The sequence below is a fragment of the Ischnura elegans genome, chromosome 8, assembly GCF_921293095.1.
Source record: "Ischnura elegans chromosome 8, ioIscEleg1.1, whole genome shotgun sequence".
NCBI lineage: Eukaryota > Metazoa > Arthropoda > Insecta > Odonata > Coenagrionidae > Ischnura > Ischnura elegans.
Window position 1 is genome coordinate 83,492,197 of NC_060253.1, and position 19,810 is coordinate 83,512,006.

Consider the following 19,810-nt stretch of genomic DNA (forward strand, 5'->3'; position numbering starts at 1 on the left):
CGGTGAAGATAGCTCTGGTGGCTCTGGCTGCTACCAAGTGATATGCGATATATCGCTACCTGTGATTGAAGAGAAGTAGCCGATCACTGCCGGTGACTAAATCACCAAATACTCGAAATCACTGCGACTGTGAATACGGTGAAGTTAGCCTCGGCAGCTACCATGATGCTACCAATAGTAATATAAGGATGTCTTATTCATATTTTATCATAAATAAGACATTCTGTACTAAATATCTGTAGGAAATATACAGCTAAAGTTTTGATTTATGATGGTTTGATTAAAAATATGTTTAAAAAATGATTGCCCCTTATTTTTTCTTTTACCACATCAAATTGACTTAATTATTGAAAATAAACTCGGAATCAGAACTATTCCCTTAAAAAAAATATTTCGCCTATTCTTCTGCAATTTTCTATAAGTTTATTCGTTTCTATTGAGGAGAGCTCACTCCTTGGAATTGGACAAAGTAGCAGGAATAGCAGCGCCACAAATCACCGCTGGCTTCTAAGAGTGATTCACCTCGGTGATCGCAATCACAGTTAAGAATCACCGTTACTGATGTGTAGCAGTCACAGGTAACGAAGTGATCGCAAAATCACAGTTCCGCTCATCACTAATATATACTAACCTTTTATCCTATGTTATATCAGTATTATGATTTCCCAAGAATCGGTACAGACATAAAGAATATAAAAGTTTACCATGCAAGTATTAAATTCCTGCTTATGCGTAAAAATTAGGATACATGAGAAACGACGGGGTAAATAGTTTTAAAGAAGAGAATTTATAGTACATCATCAATTTGAATTTCTTGCTTGACCGCCGTTGCCGTAAAAGTTTTCGTAATGCTTTTGTTTCGGCGTTTGGGAATTTGGGATAACCGAAACGGAATGAAGAACTTTTCGTGTTTTCACATGGGTTAATATTAGGAGAAATTGGGTAGTGGGATTTATTTATGTTAAACGTAGTTCTTCTTAGTATTATTATTTTTCCTGGGATCACAGCATTTTCATTTCTGAGCCGTCCATGTGGTCCTAGTGGTCTCACGGCAGGGAGATAGTCATGGCGCGGATTTTCTTGAATTGTATTTATGTAGCAATTGCTCTGACCGGGGCTATTACTGACGCTTCCAAGCTGAATGTTCCACGAGTATTGCTTCCTCTATTTTCTCAGCTGTCTACGAACTTCACTTTAGAAGTAACGGAAGGCGGTTGTTATAAATGGTGAGTTGTTAGTGGTAATCCTTTTTGAAGTTCGAATTGTGTTGATCTTTTGTGTTAAAATTTTATGAAGATTGCGAACGAGCTTATTATTGAGTAAACTGGTGAAAATTTACACCCTCTAAGAATGGTAGTTGTTTTGTTGTCGGCATAAAATCTGCCGATATTTATTTGTATCTATTGGTGTTGACTTTGTCTCAGCAGTTGCCTTAAATGAATGCCAGTATGTGAAAATATTACTGAGTACTAGGGTGATATTTCTTCATCGTCATGTGGTAGTAAACGCTATGAGGGATTAGTGGTAAAGGAGATGCCGGGCATGTCCTAGTCGAATTTTTAGGCTGATTTTATTTGTTTTTTCTTGATTTATTTTTATTTGAATAATGCTCAATTAGTGGAGATGAATAAATTTCACCTCTCATTTTAAACAGCTTAAATTTCATTTGAAAAAAATACCATTTAATGTCTTGAGCCAGACTCAAACTGTGTTGAACTTTCTTGAACTTTTTTTCTTGTAATCCGGAGGTGGAGATTACTGAGACCAAGTTCAAACAGTAATGGAATCTGCCACGAAAAGTGTTGTTCTGAATATTGGACTTCCATGATTTGAAAACCTGTTATGATAGTTTTAAGTATACCATTACAGTAAAGTTAAAGTGTCTAAACTGAGGCTTTGGGATGAATGCTTCAGTCCTAAGAAAACAATATTGTTGTAATTCAAGGCTCCAAGCCCATGTTTAGGTAGTAGCAACAATTCATTCAACTTGGTAAATGTATCTACTACCCAGTAATCATGTAAGTTTCATTATTTTGTGAGAATGCAATGCTATAATATCTTATATCTTTTCAGGGCCACATCGAGGCCTGATGTAGTATCTTTATCTCCTTTGGATGTTGATCAGCGGCTTGGATGTTCATCTGTAGCCATTGTTCGTAGTGCATCTGCCCAAGATGGAGGTGCCGCATTAACTGGTCGTGCAACAGCAATTGTTCTTGCTGAAGAGGTGCATTCGGGCCTTGTGCTTAGGTGTGATGTTATTGTTGATGCAATTCATTCCCTTAGCATTGTCACAACAACGCGAGAGCTCTTTGTTGAAGAAGCGCCTGAAGCATTTGAAGTCCGAGCGTATGATGATCAAGGTAATTTTAGCATTCTTTACTCTTGGGCCTCATTTATTATGTGCTGTAACATTATCAACATTTTTGATGGTGATGGGCTGGCTGAGTTGAGATCATTTCTCAAAACGTATATGGTTTAATGTGACATGCTGTTTCAACATGGAGTCAGCAATATTGTTTTTTGTGCATTTTTTTCTCAAATATTTAGTGAGTACGTAGTTTGATTATAAACCTCCGCTCATCATTACTGTTTCTACTCAAAGAGCTAACAACGTTCATTGGATGAAAATTCTTACATTATGATTAAGGTTCAATTTTAAAGAATTAGTGTAGGGCCTTTGGGTCATTTTATACGAAATCAATTCCAAAAATGAATTTTTTTCTACCTACTAACTCGCATTTTGATCAAACTTATTAGATTTCTTTTCTTGTCCGGGTATGAAAAGAGGCCAAACATTTTTTGACTAGCTTTAGAAGTTTGTCAGTTACAGTCTCTCAAACTTAAGGAGGATTCTCAATTTCTTCCTATATTGGTTCACATTTTTCAAGGTGTAGTGTTTTTCTCAATATAGTCTTCATCACTTCTGAGTGCATTGTTTTCTTTGAAAATTTCAGCTGTCACTGAAAGAGTGTGAGGATTTGGGAAAAAAATATAATAGCCCTAATTATTTATTGCAACAACTTCAAATTTATACTTAACTTTAATATCTTCAGAATTCCTACTACAAGTCCCTGTAAATGTTACAAAATAGCTTCCTCCACCAATACTTTTGAGCTCAACTTCACAAAAATTAAATTAAACCTCATCAAGAATCTGCTGTGTCACACTATCACTTTTACAAAAAGGTTTTCACTTCATTTTTTCAATGTCACATACATCATCAGTCACCTTTAGGATTAATTCAGCATCTGGCAGTGATTTTGAATGGCCAAACCTTCTATTCCACTTGTCATGACACACCATCATTCTAGGTTGGGCCTCAACTAACTCTTCCTCTGCATCATAATTGGTACCATACTGCAAACACTCAATTTCATACATATCACCAATAGGGTGGTTTTCTATTTTTTTTTATTGCCTAAATCGAAAGATTATTACTCCTGGAGTACGAATTTCACACTTTTAGATTTTTAAATGACGATATCTATTTTTCGCGATTCAAAGAAAAGTGAAAATTATCAAGCGCGGGAAAACGCAACGGCTAAGTAGGAATGATGGGAAAAAGTCTGTGTGATGTATTTCTGGTTCCCGCTGCCGCCTAGTGAGGTGACCTTGGGGCGAGGCTTGAGCGCTGATACGACGCAGGCTGCTAGCAGGTAGCTGAGTACCCTGCTAGCTGGTAGCGCTTGGCTTAAATAAGGATTATTATTCCCCTATCAAACGAAGGATACTTTCCGAACTTAGGTATTTTTAATGTGTGATTATTAAGGGATGTTTCCCTGAGCTCTGTGCCTCATGCATGCATTGGTAATCTCAGACGATGTAAAACTCCTATCTACTCGTATAGAAACTAGGTCCCTGTGACGTCACGTGGAGGGGAATCGCATTGGCGCCAATCTGGTCTTTTTCAAATGAGGTTAAAATTGACCGTAGCCATTCGTCTAAACTGGGATTTCTAAAACCAAATAATTTGTATATTATGAATACACTAATGGTGGGTAAGGAATTGCAATCATTGCATTTTGTTTTCTTTGATGAAGGAAACTACCCTATTGCATAACCTTTCAGGCAAACATCACCATTTTGTATAATATCTTAACAACCATTTTCCAATGCTGCCGTACAACCTTATCGAACTGTCTCAATTACATAAAATTTTCTTGCAAATCAAATATCCACACACACTCTGATTTCAAGTAGCACCATCCTTTTTTATTGCTCAACCTCAACTCAGCACTTCCCTTTCCACAAATTTTTAACACATGCCCATTGGCCCCATCAACTATTCGCTTAGGATTCCTATAAAAAATTGTGAGAATTTCGGTATGAGGGGTCATGTGCTCACTTGTACCTGAATCTGGTCATGGTTTTTCAAGTTGTAGGTAAGATTTAAGCATGGAAAAGGTGAATGAAGTCAACATTTTAAGGAAACTGTAACAGCTCTTAATTAGTGTTTAAAATTATTTGCTTGAAAAAATATTATTTTCCTCAAATACATTTGCGGTTTTTGCTTCTAGGCGGTGACAGCTGCCCCCTCCTGCCCCTCACTGGGTATGCCCATGGTACCATACCACAAACACATAGTTTCATACGTACCACCAATTGCACAATGTTTTAGGTGAACATCACCAGTTTGTATTATATCTAAACAACCATTTTCCACTTATGGCGTATAATCTTTCTTATCAAACTATCTCAATGACATCAAATTTTCTTGCAAATCAGGTACACACAACACCCTCTCCAATTTTATGTAGCACCATCCATTTTTATTACTCAACCTCAACTCAACACTTCCCTTTCCACAATTTTATCATCTTCCCTAATTCTTAGGTTTGTCCTTTAAGAGCTTTTCCCACTCTTCTGAACTACTTGGCATTAACTGGCAATATGTCGTATCTCCTTACCCACAAAACACACTGCAGTAACTTTGCCTTTAGCACGAGGGCAAAATCTCAATGTGTGTCCGTGTTGCTTAGAAGTAATGCAGATTTGAGATCCCGGCCGGGAATTCACATGTTTATTCGACCTTGGCGTACCCTTAGGGTTCCCACTCAACCTTGAAAACTTTTAAACCGTGAATTTCTTATACCGTGAAAAAACCTGGAAAAAGCCATTAATTTCGTCCTAAAGCCTTAAAAATCTCTCAATCTTGATATCACGATTGTAGAACTACAATTAACAGATAAAATGATAAATGGGTATTTCGATCATATTTCAAGGTCAGTCATGCGCAGACATGGCCATGGATTTATCTGGATACGTATATTTGAAGCGCAATTATTGGTCCGTGTGCAGTGATGACATATTGACCTTAAGCCTGTACCAAAGCAGGAAGACTTCTTAACTTCCCTGCCACCCTGCTCCCTCCATTTTCCCACTCACCACATTTAGCCGGACTTAAATTTTACAAACAATATGTGACGTCATTAGAGAAAGCATTTTCATTGCTACGATTGCATTCACGGCATCTGCCATGTTTGTTACATTTGCAGTTAACGTGCGGCCAATGATTGTTACGTTATCAATATTTCTGCCTAAAATGGTTTATCTACAAACCGTGAATTTGAAGACATTTAGACCGTGAAAACCTGGAAAAAACCGTGAATTTTATAATTTAGATTTAGTGGGAACCCTGCTCTTTTCTTTGCCCTTTTAAAACCTTCGGTTTTGTGACAATGCATTAATCTTCTCTTTTTAGTCTTTTTTTCATCCGTTTCCTTCTCTGATATCAATTTTTCTGAGAATAACAGGCATTGTTTGAGGTGATTGACCAGACAAATATTTCATAAATGTCCCTTGGGAGACTCCTTAATAAAAGTATGATCAAGGTATGATCATTGAACGTCACTCCCAACCTTCCTACCTTCTGGCTTAAGTCAGTCTCTTTTGGCATTTACTGTCTCATCATCATGCCATCCCCCTTTCTAACGGTAGTCAGTTTATCCAAAAACTATTTGGTCATACCATCATATCTTTCATGCGTATTTTGAAAAACTTTCCATGACTTCTTTGCCCTTACACACTCCCCAATATAGTCAACCTTTCACTCACTGATAGAAGAAATTGTCCAAGTGCAGAATAATTCTTCTTCTTCTGAGTGCTATTGCAACCTGTCTCTGAATGTTCTATGGAGGATCCAGGTTCTACCACATCCCAACTACACTTGTGCATCAGATATGCCTTGCTGTTCACTCACTATGAGAAGTAATTTTCATCCGTCACCATGATGCCTTCATCCAAACTCCTATTTTCCTCCATTTTCCAGCTAAAAAGTTTGTATCACTCCAAAAACACCAATGCAAACTGGTACACCCCAAGAAAATGTGCTCACTCAACGTATGTTCATTACTTCTGCCAAAGCAACCAATCAACATGACTCTTTTCGGATTTCAATCACCATCACGCAGATTCAGGCATATCTGGGCTGATTACCTGTTGGTAATCCACTCCAAAATAACTGATTTTGGTTGAATGGGAAAATTAAGTAAACCACACCGTTTCCTGACATTTCTGGTTGAGCTCTGACAAAAGCAAGTGTCTTTATTTGTGGTAAACAAAACAGAATCAGAAATCTTTCACAGAAACATTCAAAACCTGCACATAAAGAATAAAATTTATTGAGTGTGTATGTTCCACAAGAATAACGCAGTGTTATAGAGGGAAAACAAATGACCACAAGCACATGTGGTGTCACTCCATTGTTAGGGATACTCTTTTGACCCATACTACATATTCTGGCCACAATCATTGCATTTGCAATTACTCACGCTTTTCGAGTAGGTAACTGGACATTGGATTGATTAGCATGGATAATCGAGAGTTGACTATTTTATTTGAGGTCTCCCATTTCCATTCTTGCTATGATTGTAGAAGGATGATTGCCAAAGAAAATATGAAAAAACCTGTTTCGAAGATATTTTTCCACCTAACTTTAATTGGTATTTGGGTATGTGCTCTTCAGACTTTTTACTTTTGTCAATTAGTGGCTCAACTAAATTTATCAAATGAGGATCTTGCCCTGTGCTGCTAGCGGGGCTGTGCATGCACAACCCGAAAATCACCTGGTGAAAATTATGCCTTCAATAGATCCTTCGGTTGAAAATATATTCATTCCACAATAGTGATTGGGGTTGATGTTGGGACCAACTGCTTAGATAATAAATTGTATAAAAGGACATAACTGTTTACGTTTGTGGTGAAAGAGTTTGACCAATGGGTCGCATTTCATCTTGTACATTTCTGGAGATGAAAAATGAACCACCTTCGTGCAGAGAAAGGCAAAAATTATCCAGGACTGCTCTGTACCCACTCCTCTTAAACTGCATTCCACTAACCCAACAAGCACCCTTTTCGGGACAATGACTGGATGAGGATGGTCTATCTCCCAGTGTAATGGCAAAATTATATTCTTTCTCGTCTCCCTGTCGTGTTTCATTTTCTCTCATTTCACATGGCTCTCAAAATACAAGGAATCTTTCAAAATGATCATAGAGCGGTAATAAAAAACCAGGAATATCACCATTCAAAGAAGATATGTAATGATAAAAGCTGTGACAAGCTGCTCATCATCATCTTCATCATTAGTCAACAATCCTAAGATTTGCGTGATGCAACTCTCAATTTCCTCTCTTCTATCCACTAGCCTTATTATAGCTATGTATTTCTTCCTACGGCTGAGCTTTAAGCCACGGAGTGCGTATTCTGGGTTGCAGATGGTGGATCAACCTTTAGATATAGAGGTTAGCTGCGATATGAGTGAGTTTACTTGTCAAATAAGCAGTTGTGGACTAAAAGCGATGGCATTCCTAGGTTTTATGGGTAAGATAAGCCATCTAAATGGTATATTATGCCTGTGAAGTTGCCATGGCAAAAACAAAACAAAATGCAATGCAGGCCACCATCAGCATAATTGAATTTTCTGTTTGTAGAGAAATGGAAGAATATTCCAGAGATTTTCCCTTTCTGATATTCGATTTTTTAATGCAATGTTTTCTCTTTGCAGGCAATGAGTTCTCGACTCTGGAAGGCGTGGCCTTTGAGTGGAGTATTGGTGGGCAAAAGAGGGAGAAGGCGAGTGGGGGTGGCCCAGAGGAAACTGCCGGCGGATCCGTGTTGCGCTTCATTACTTATCGTGATTCTCCCTACGAAGCGCCACATGGAGTTGAGTTGCTGGAATCTCGTGGACTTCGTGCCAACACGGTCCTGTTGGAGGGGATGAAGACTGGATCAGCTAAGGTTCAGTCTAATATTCAGTAAACCAATTCTGCTTAGACCGCATTTACTAGTATTTTTACCCAAGAATACAAGCCCAGCCACCCCTCTGGTGGGTCGGTTTGGTCCCTTTGAATGTTTAAGGGTAGCATGCTTAAGTTTTTGGTGTTGGTTCACGATTCTAGCTCACTATTGAGTAGGTTAAAAAGATTGACTGTTGTTGATCGGGATATAAGAGACATATTTTCCTTCATGCTTGTTTGTTTTTGTGACCAAATTTTTTAAAACAATTCCTGCAGTTATCCTGTGATATGGAGGAATGCATGAAGGTCTGTCCCATTGTAGATATGGCAGAAACCTCAACCTTATGAAATGAACGCTATCCTGTGAGGGCAAGTCCTAACTTTTCCATTAGATGCCACTTAGGTTGTAGTACAAGTATGTTTTTTTTAAAGTGAATTCTTTTCATAGGCTGCAAGTTTTCTGCTGCATTTGTTGGTTGTTGCTCAAAGGAAGTTAAAACTATAAAATGATTAACAAAAATTTTATCACTTACTTCTATTTGCTTCAAGGGTTGTCATTTTTTTTCGTCAACTCTTTAGTGTGGTGTTGACATATTCCTCCTTCTGGCAGGTGTCGGTGCGCTTACCTAGGCAGCAGGGGTCAGCCATCAGGGGTGGTCTGCCGGCATCCGTGGCATCAGCACCCTCTGTTCCACCTGTGGAAGTGACGCTGGTTGTCGTAGCTAACCTCTTGATCGATCCTCCAGATATTTATGTGATGCCAGGCTGTACTATACACTATAGAGTGTTGCAGGTAAGGGATGAGTTTATTTTTTCATTAATATGTGAGGAATAGCATAGTAAACTTTGTACATAATACACTACGCTTTGAACTGTTTTATGTATGTTAGAACTAGTGAAATGCATTTGATAGTAACATAAGCTTTTTTTGGATTGATCAATACCAGTATCTGCAGATATTATTTTCTTTGACAAAAAATTCAACCCCTCAAAATCAACTATAAATATTCAATTTAAGCTGATATGGAAATGACAGCATATACAATATGGAAAGAACGGAATGGGTATTGAGAATGAATATGTTATTGAGATGCTTAATATATCACATTAGGATGCATTAATTGCTTGATGTAATGAGTGAATCAATCGATTTGATCAAGTTAGTCAATCTGTTAGAAGCACTGATTATGCCTAGCTTTAATTTTATGGTGAATGTGTGGACATTAAAAGAAAAAAATTCAGTTTTTGTCAAACTGGAATTAAATTTTTTTCTTTTTAATGAATTTGGTTTTAAAAAGCTTTCACTTTTTAACCTATTTCTTTTTATATCAAGTGCAAAGCACAGTTATACCTCTTCCAAATCATGAAAGTAAAGAAATATAGAGGACACTTGTTATCGTTAGTACAATATTACTGTTCAAATACTTGTCTCTTTGTGACATTGTAACAAACTATTGAGATAATTTTAGGAAGGCATCCACTTTACTTTTTATGCAAAAATAATTATTGTAAAATTTAACATTGTTAAATAGATTCATTTACGACTGCATAAATAAGCAAATATTCCACTTTCTATACTGTATTGAGCTGAAAATGACGTAATTCCAATAGATTCGGCTGTAAGAAGTTTGCATTATACTTAACAAGTGATTCTCTGGGAATCTATAGTGCTTGTTCATAACGAACTTCTTGTGTACCTCTTATCTCTTGAGAAAAATTTAAAATTAGGGACATTTTTCCTTGGAAGAGCTTATTATTTTTAATTTATTGTAGATTAAGTGTTTTTGTGTGCCCTTCCTACAGCTGGAAGAAAAAAGTTTTTTTGTTATTCATTCTATTGTGAGTCACTTCTTGGCTAATATAGATTGTCCAATAATAATGCATAAACAAGAGTAAACTGACGCACTTTTATAATTTCCTGCCTAGAATGGCATAGTAACCAGTCAAAACTTGGATTAAAACATCTTACATGGCTGTTATTCCAAGAGCAAATCTATTTTTCATTTTGCTTCAATAAGGTTAAATCCCATTTATCTGTACTTATTTAATCTCCTGTTTTTTCTTTGCAGATGAAACAAGGTCGGTTGGAAGAAATACCAATGCCCTCTGAACAGTACGTGTTGGAGTTGGATCAGGAAGGCGAAGAAATCGCTGTGATCGATATTGCTACAAATGTTGTCACGGCCAAGAGGGTAGGTCGCACCCATGTCACCCTCAAGGATCGCTATGTGGACGCGGCTGTGCAGGAGGGAGGGGGTCGTGGCATTCCCACGGCACACCTCAAAGTCGGCCTCCCCGCCTCCCTTTCCCTCTCGGTCCTCCCTCATCGCAACTGGGCGCTCACCCTCGGCAAGGAGTATGAGCTGTCGGTGGAGGTACTGGACGTGGGCGGACGTCGCTTGATGGTGCCTCACGACGGCCCTCTTCACGTCGCAACAAAGGTGCCCACCACCATATTCAGCCTTTCCGGCTCCACCAAGAATGGCACATGGCATTGGGGTGAGGCATCTGCCCTGGGTACAGCCCCTGTGTCCGCCAGCATTGACATGCCCAAGGAGTGGGCTTCAGCTGTGGCGCCTGCTCGTGCCGAAATGAGGGTCTTCCGACCCGTGGAACTCATTCCTCCTGAGGTGGTCCTCCCCTGCGTGGGCACTGTTGTTGAGATGCAGATGAAAGCTAGTGGGGGTGATGGAAACTATGTGTGGACCAGCACCGGTGGGGGAGGCCTGGTGTCTCTGGCGCAGTCAGGGCTACTGAGCGTTGCCCCCGGGGAGTGTGGCCTCACATTCACAGCTGAGGTGAGCGTTGCGATGGCAAGGAATGGTCACAACAGGGATGCAGCCAAGGTGTGGGTCCTGCCGATGGAACATCTCGAGATCACAGAAAGAGTAATCGAGGCTGAAGTTGGAGCCCAAGTGCCTCTGAACGTGGCCATCTTTTCTGTTGACATTTCGAAAGGGAAAACTAGGGAGGGTGTCCCATTCTCCGACTGTAGATCATTACCATTTAGTGTTAGAGTTTGGGATGAGGAGAAGTTTGAGCAGGCAGAAGATTGTAGGCCCCAAGAGCCATCTGGCAATGCTTGCATTGCCATTATGATGAAAAGCAAAATGCCTGGAACTACCAAAGTCACCGTTGCCAGTGGGAAAATGGATGACACCTGTATAATGGTTGCGTACGAGCCTCTCAAAGTGGTTCAGCCCCCTACAGGTGCCGTGATTCTTGCAGTGGGCACATCGTCTGTCATCCGATTTGAGGGAGGCCCTAGACCACTGCCTGGCCGTCCTGCAGCTGAGCACGTCCGAGAGATAGAATTCATCCTCCCTCCTGATTATGATGACAGTGAGGAGGGATACCTAGTGGATGCCATGGAACTTGGGGAGGAAAGTGAGATTGCCGGCGGAATATATACATACCGTGTGTTCTGTCGAAAGTTGGGAGAGGGAGAACTGCGTTTGACAGTCTTTAACTCACCATCTGGGTCGCTGGGCTCGAAATCATCGGCTGCCGTCTCGGTCATCTGTTCACCACCCACGACAATTTCTTTGGGAATTGTCCACCCAAAAGAATCCATGCACTCCTCATTGGCACGTCCTTGCCCTATCGATCCCATGGCAGGGCGAGCAGTCTCCCACTACTTGCAAGATACTAATCTAGAAGCTGTGATCTTGGATCATAAAGGAAGGAAGTTTGATAATGTGACAAGCATAGTTCTTGAGTGGCAGCTATCATCCAATTCCTTAGGACAGCTGAAGGATTCTGGCTCTTCAGGCTTGGACACATTGAGAATGCTTCATCCTCTTGGTAAAACAGGAACTTTGGATGTGTCCTGCCGGATAAAAGAATACAGGATGTCCCACTTCCGCAGTATGGGTCTGCCTCTTCCCCTGGTTAGTTTGGACTGTGCAACTCAAGCCACCATTACTATTGTCTTGGTGTCTGAGGCCAGAATTGCCCCAAATCACTCTGTCCTCTTTAATCACCCCAGTAGCGGTTCTGCTCTCAAGATATATGATGGCTCCGGCCATTTTGAGTTGGTGAAAAGTGCGTTTGAGTTTGCTGACACCCAGCTTGTGACGGAATCACCTAAAGGTGGCGGTTTGGTCAAAATTTCTCCCAAATCCCCAGGAACCCTTCATTTGTCAATAGTGGACCTCTGCTTGCCAGGAATGTCACCAGCCACTGCAGAGGTGCATATTTTTGGCATTGCATCAATTGAGGCCGAAGTTCCAGACAAAGTGGAATTGGGTCGATCTATCAACGCCACGGTTCGTTTCACGGACACCCTCGGAAGAACCTTACCCAGCCCCATACCAGATCCACGAAGGGTCCTGGGATTCAAGTCCATCCCAGCATCGGACTTGATAGGAGTTGCTCCAGCCGTAGCAGAGAAGTCTGAGAAGAGCTCAGAAGGTGCTCTGACCTTCACCGTTTCCGGCCTAGCGCTGGGGGACACTACCCTGGCCTTCTCAATTGCCAATGCAGGCACTCAAGCACAATCAGTGGTGAGTGCCGCCATGCCAATCCAGGTGTTTCCACCCCTGCGGCTGCACCCACGCTCCCTTATCCTGGTGCCCGGTGCCATCTTCCAGATTGACCATTCAGGAGGCCCTCGTCCCGATCCTGGCATTGAGTTTCGCATGGGTGGGGAGTTTGGGAGCTCGTCGGTGGCTACAGTAGGGCCCATGGGGCTGGTGGAGGCTCTGGCCGTGGGCTCAGCATCCGTGTGGGGGAGGGCCACACTTGCACCCCCCTCGGCATCACAGGAGTCCGTTGAGGTGCGCGTGGTGTCTTTAGTGGGCATGAGGGTGAAGGCGCCCATCGCTCGGCTGTGTGTCGGCTGCAGAATGCCAGCATGGGCTGAGGGTGTGGGCCAGGGGGGAAGGGGGCGTCCTGTCCAAGTGTCCCCCCTCATCCTGGGTTCCGTTCGACCAGCGCCAGAGTACTCGTGGAGTGCAGTGCCACACGACATCATTGGTGTGCATGGAGTCTTCTCCGCTCTGGGCATTGAAGGAAGGGATGCTGACAGGGTATCTGTTCGGCTGCATGGACTCCATCCAGGGAGGTGGGTATGGTTTATTTAGATTATAATGGAAGTAAAATATTTTGGGTAGTGGGAGGAAGGCTTAAAATTTGTTGGAATGTCCTCAAAATTCTCTTGAGCCTTAAATGAAATGGTGTGGTGCTCAGCAACAGACTTTATCTGGGTTAAGCAACTTGCAGGTTCATGATGCATGCCTAATGAAGGTTTTAGAGCAGTCTGCCTTCCAGTTTGCAATCCACTTTGTTTGTATAAATGATAATTTTAATTCATTTGGGTATTCAGTTTCTCAGATTATCTCATATTAGTTTTGCCACTTGTTGCTATGGGAATGTTCTTATGGGAATTATGGAAAGCTAAATTTAATATAGAGGTATATAAAATATAAAGGCTTATTTTTTTAATTCACTGTCTCAATCTGTAAAGTGTAATTTATAAAAGGAGAAGTTTACCTGTCAGGGAGTGGGGTAAATATCCGGAAAACTATTATTGGAACTTAAGCTCAGAGAAATTAGGTAGGTGATTGTCAGGGCAAATCTCCCAGAGGCTCCGCAGAAAGATGAAAATGGTGGTTGAACATGCAGAGCGGTGCTGTGTTCTAGTGGTTAGGTGAGCATTTTGTCACTCTCCTGGCTCCTCGTGGCTGGGTAGTACAGAGTAGTGCCAACTTGGTGATACTAGACTTTAATTTACATTTTACCTTGCATTTGAATGAAGATATAAAACCATAGTAAATTTTCACTGAATTGTTTATTTGGTACAATGCGGTTCAACGCTAAGGTGTCATCCCTGAGTACAAAGATTTTTTACTGGTCAGACCCCAATATATATTTTCTAGGCTCGAGGGAGAAAGGTAATTGAGGGGGAGGTTGGGGTGGAGGAGGAGAGTGGGTGAGGGAGTTGTTGGGTTTTGTGACTAATAGACTTTTACCTTACATTCTTCCTTAAAATCTTTATTCACGATTGCTTGAAATAAAATTGGGAAAACTTTAAAAATGTGTACTGGAAATCTGGGAAAAGTCAGGGAAATTTAAAATGGAAAGTTAGTTTGAATCCTGAGAAATTATTCTGAAATTTTCATGAAAATGATTGCTGCTGTGAGACCTCCTTAACCTTTTCCCTACCGTACACGTATATATACGTGTGGACGTTTCCTGACCCGGGAGACGACGGGCGTATATGTACGTGTGAGATTTTCCCGGTCAAGAAAACGAAACCCGTATATATACGTTTTCTAGCTCTCCCCCTTTCAGGACGGTCGTGGGTTTAGGTCGCCTTTGTCTCGGGACCCAACGCTTTGGGGTTTAGGATTAACCCTCCGAATCTGGGAGCAGATACCCGGACCCTAAGTCTTTTATAACCCCTCTCATCTGTAAGGGACAGCGGTCATACAATTTTTTATAGAGCCAATTTTTGAAATAAATATTTGTTCATTTCTCAAGAAATATAAACTAAGAATTGAATTGTTTGTCTTTTGAGAAGCGTTTACAATTTTTAAACGTAATTCTACGACAAATATTAACTTATATCTCGAGTTATATATAAACATCAGCATGGAAATTGTTGCTGCGTTAAATGCTTTGATAATGGCCTTAGAACTTCGTTTAAAATTTGACAATGCTCAGATAAAAATGAGGAATTATATTCAATGTCTGTAATTTACGTGCAAGCAACAATTATCCATTTGCTAAATACATATAAGCAATACATAAGTTGACCGCGAACCAATGCCGCAGGTATGGTCGTAAACCGGGAAAGGAGGGAGCACAACTACTCTCCGAGTCCGAGATAATGCGGAGTCCCACCGTGGAGGGGTCGAAAAAGGTTCAGCGAGACCCTTCTTAACGAATGACCTCCAAAAATGCTCCGTACCACGAGAAAGAAGAGTCTCTTGGGGCTCGGTACAGCAGTCAAGCTAAGACGAAAACTCCGCCGTCTCGAAAGGGTTAAGTTTCGTATCTCTTGTACTTCTTAAATCAGGGCAACAATTCACCTGAGAGTGACCCTGCCTGCTCTACCCAATCTGTGGACAGCTGGTGGTGTTCTCGAGGATTCAATTGAGGTGGAGGTTTTTGAAGAGATGTCCCTTGTGCTGCCGCCCCCACCGCCCCTCGGTGCAGACCACCGCTTTGGCAGACCCCTCCTCATGGCACCTGGAGCCACACTCCAGCTGCGCACCAATAAAGAGAGCATGGATGGTGCCAGTGTCTCTTACAAACTGGTCCCTGGAGGAAAGGAGTCCACAGTGATCAAACTGGGACCAGGGGGCATTGTATCTTCGAGCAGTGAATTTGGGAAGAGTGCAGTCATGGCAACGTTCACAGAGCCCTCAGGTTCACAGCAGTCCATCGTTATTGCCATTGAGGTGAGTGATTGGAAGAATTGTAGCTGTCATCAAACATGCTTGGAAAAAGTTATGGATTGGGTCATTTTTTTAAAGTTATGCTGTTTTTAGGGAAGATACAGGATAATTACATTGGGTAAAGTTTTCTTCATTAAAAATTAATAAGGATGTAAGTGATAGGAGCCTTTTAACGAGTTTGTTGCAGAGCTGAATCGACCTTCTTCAGCTCAGACTGTGGAGGGTCTAATTTAAACTCTATTCTTCACGTTGTGACCCTGAATGTTTGAGTTGTATAGGAAATTGCATGCCAACAGTTTCTCTCTAATTTTTAAGTGGTAGGTGGTGTGGTACCACCCATTCTAGTGAGAGTTTGGTTGCACTTAACTTCTGGTCGCACCACATAGCACCATGTGTAGTATAGACATGCCACAAGTTTTTTCTCTTAACTTTTCATTTTGCTAAATGGTGACAGCTGCAAGCTGAAGAAAAGTACTAAATTTCCTGTTTTACAGAGATGAAGAAAAGTGTGGCCGACAGTTGGTCATGCCTCAGCAAACTGTTTAGGAAAGGTGATTTGAAATTGATGAAGCCTTGAGAGCTTCTGTCTGAGGGGATTGATAATAGGGTAGTTTCCTTCATCAAAGAAAACGAAAGTCATTGATTGCGATTCGTTACCCACCATTACTGTATTCAGAATATACAAATTATTTCGTTTTAGAAATAACGGTTTAGACGAATGGCAATGGTCCATTTTTATCCTCATTTGAAAAGGGCCAGATTGGCGCCCATGCGATACCACTCCACGTGACGTCACAGGGACCTAGTTTCTATACAAGAAGATAGGAGTTATGCGTCGTCTGAGGTTACCAATGCATGCATGAGGCGCAGAGCTCAGGGATACATGTCTTAATAATCACTTATTAAAACTGGCTAAGGTCGGAAAGTTTTCTTCCTTTGATAAGGCGTTAATAAATCTTATTTAAGCCAAGCGCTACCAGCCAGCAGTGTACTCAGCTACCCGCTAGCAGCCTGCGTCGTATCAGCGCTCAACTCGCCTCAAGGTCACCTCACAAGGCGGCAGCGGGAACCAGAAATATGTCACACGGAGAGATTTCCCGACATTCATACTTATGCGTCGCATTTTCGCGCGCTAGAAAATTTTCACTTTTCATTTAATCGTGAAAAATAGATATCATCATTTAAAAATCTAAAAGCATGAAATACGTACTCCAGGAGTAATAATCTTTCGCTTTAGGCAATAAAAAAATAATAGGAAACCACCCTATTATGATGCTCTGCGATAAACTTCAAAGTGATAATTTCAAGGTTTGTTTCTAAATTGGTAGTTGCTAATGCACTCAACTGTGAATCTTACACTTGTCACTGAAAGTCTGGCAATATTATCTAGTTGGAATGGAGCAGTTTTCTACAGGAGTACAAGAGAGTGTAAAACAGTGGCAAAAATTCGGAAATCCAGGCAAATTTGGGCGGTGTCAAATGATATTTTCTCTTCGAATTCCGCCTTTGATGTTCCAGTCATTTTTTTTAAAGAAAAATCTCCTTGTATGTTCATTCCTACTAACTATTGTGTATGCATAAAAATGTTCAAACTCACTGGATTTCATATCACTCTGAGTTATAGGTAAGGCTTTTTGTAACATAATTTGTAGTAAAAGTGTTTACATTTCGAACAGTCTCAAAAGAGATTACAAAAGTGGAGATTGCAGGCATGGTTGCATCAACAATGAGGAAAATGATATGGATAAACCCAAGGGAGTAGGGTGCGACCAGCAGGCAGCGACAATCGAGTGACCAGGACTTTAATGGACTCCTGCACTCTAGTGTCCGCTACAGGGGCATGAGGACTTGAGACTAACTACAGTTGCAGTCACAAGGTGGTTGGGAAATACTTGTAAAGCCTTGCCTTTCTGGAAAGTCCCAGGGTAATCTCATCATGAATACCTTTGTGCGTATTTCTGTTATTTGATGAACCCATGCCGACTTATTTTTGTGTCACTCAGATGTCCTTGCTGCGGTTTAGATAATCCTTGCATCATAATACAAAGCAAGAATTTTCACCTGGAGAGACCTTGCTTGTAAGAAACGATGATGGATCCTGCATATGTGCCTATTCACCAAAACTGCATCATGCTTGATGAATATTTTGTTTGTTAGAAATCAGGTTTCATGTTTTCAATGGCAATTGGGTGGTTTCGTAGGCTGTCGAGCCCTGGACACAACAATATCTTGTGGTCGGCATGTGACTTGAAAAGTAACTCTTGTATATGTAATGTCTTTGCTGATTTGCGCGGTCATGCATGATGACGGTCTGCATTTGGGGTTTGTCGTGGTTGCAGGTGAAGCCCATCCACTACATGATGCTGACACTGAAGGGTGCAGGAGAGAGTTGTGGGTTGGGAGAGGAGTGTGTTGGAGCTGAGGATGGCTTACTGCCAAGGGGCCTGCCGCTGAACCTTCGTGTCTCCTACCATGATGACACAGGGGCCATGTTCTCTGCTGCAAGACGAAATCTACACTTTCGGACTAACCGGTAAGCTGCTGGTTTCAGTTCTTGCCGACTTCCCTACAATTTTATCACTTTGAGAACTCTCCTCTGGAAGGTTTTTTAAAATAGTAAATGTATAAAATGGCGACAAGGTGATGACAATTAGACGGCATAATACATAGACGGGCAGCATAATCGCGGCAAAATTTACAAAATATGTATCCCTCATAATTTTCTTTTTATCAGCTAAAATTGATCTATTTTCCTTTAAGAAATACTTATTTGAACCTTAGATTACTAGGATAGTTCAGATCCCAAGGTTAATAATGATGAGTAGTTACGAACCTGTAAAGGAAACCTTATAATTCTGGGAATCACATTCACCAGTGACTTTCATCGGAGTTCCATTAAGGGAAACGCAATGATTAGTGCTACTGCACTAACAACGCAGGATTCCTGCCGCAGGATCATTTACCGTAGAATTTGTGGTAAAAATGCTTAAATTCAACATTTGGTAACCTCTTAACCTACTTTTAAAAAATAAAAGAAACAGCAAAATAAAATACGGCTGTGGGGAGGATAGAAAAAATTTTGGTATGGAAGCGATTTGAACGCTGCTCCTCCCATTACCAGCCAAGTATTCTTCCACCACACTATTTAGACCTCAATTGTTGAAGGCAATAATTTTGATTATTTATTGTAATCATAACACTGAGCTGCTGTCTTGTGCTTCTCATTTGAACAAATTTTGATCAAAATAATTGCTTTCTCAATATTTTAGTCTTTTTTCGTTTATATAATTATAACTTGAGAATGGAGGCTTTCGCATACTTCATGTTTCGGCTGGTTAGTATAGGAATATTATGATGTTGATGCTCGAGTTGCCTGCAACTTATGGTATCGTCCTTATAAGTTATTATTATTTGTTACTATGTTTCTAATTTGGTATTTGTATTTCTATTCAAGCAAAAGTATACATTAATTTCAAATGGAAAGTCTGTTTGGATTTGCTTACGTCCTTCTTACTCGTCTTGAGAGGTTTTCTGAAATGAGCTGCAGTTCCACTTATTTCAATCTTGCCCTAAACATAAAACGTATTGCCAAAAAAAACATTTCTTAGTACCATGTAGCCTACTTAATGCAAGTAGAGAATATAATTAATGATGCTAAGTAAGTATCATACGTTATCCCCAATTCTTAGAGTATTATTTAAAAGATTGCAGCTAAGTATGATTACTTAATCACCAACGATATATCAGCATAGATTTATTATACGCATTCACACTTATTTAGCAGCAGAACATATTATCAAACATTACCTGTTGAAATCCGAAAATCATTGAAAAAGGGACTTTTAGCAGGAATTAAGTTTTCCTCGTCATACTTTGAATACGTGGAAAGTAGTACATCTTTACTGATTGATGGAGGTCGGAGAACGCTGTTGTTATTTATGCAACGATTAATGCCTATCAGCTTCACTAATTTCATATTTTACTGGTTTGCTCAGATATTAATATGATGACACACTTGGAATATCAAAGCTGCCTCGTATCCTATGTCGTAGATATTGCATTAAAAACATCAACTTGAGTCAATAGATGTAAACAAAAGTCTGCCATGTTCACAGTGAACGACTCGTGATTTCCAGCTCTCTGAAAAGAGCTTAGATCACTCAAAAA

The 19,810-nt window shown here is 40.6% G+C and overlaps 1 protein-coding gene across 1 annotated transcript in view; it reads left to right on the top strand.

Moving 5' to 3' along the window:
- Positions 1-859: 859 nt before the first annotated feature.
- The window catches only part of LOC124163201 (nuclear pore membrane glycoprotein 210), a 37,513-nt gene continuing 18,562 nt past the window's right edge, over positions 860-19,810 (top strand). The window contains exons 1-7 of the mRNA XM_046539932.1: positions 860-1,226; positions 2,074-2,363; positions 8,009-8,241; positions 8,851-9,033; positions 10,310-13,305; positions 15,262-15,646; positions 17,983-18,176. Of these exons, the coding sequence (XP_046395888.1) occupies positions 1,066-1,226; positions 2,074-2,363; positions 8,009-8,241; positions 8,851-9,033; positions 10,310-13,305; positions 15,262-15,646; positions 17,983-18,176 (4,442 nt within the window). The 5' untranslated portion in view covers positions 860-1,065. The remainder of the gene's footprint in view (positions 1,227-2,073; positions 2,364-8,008; positions 8,242-8,850; positions 9,034-10,309; positions 13,306-15,261; positions 15,647-17,982; positions 18,177-19,810) is intronic.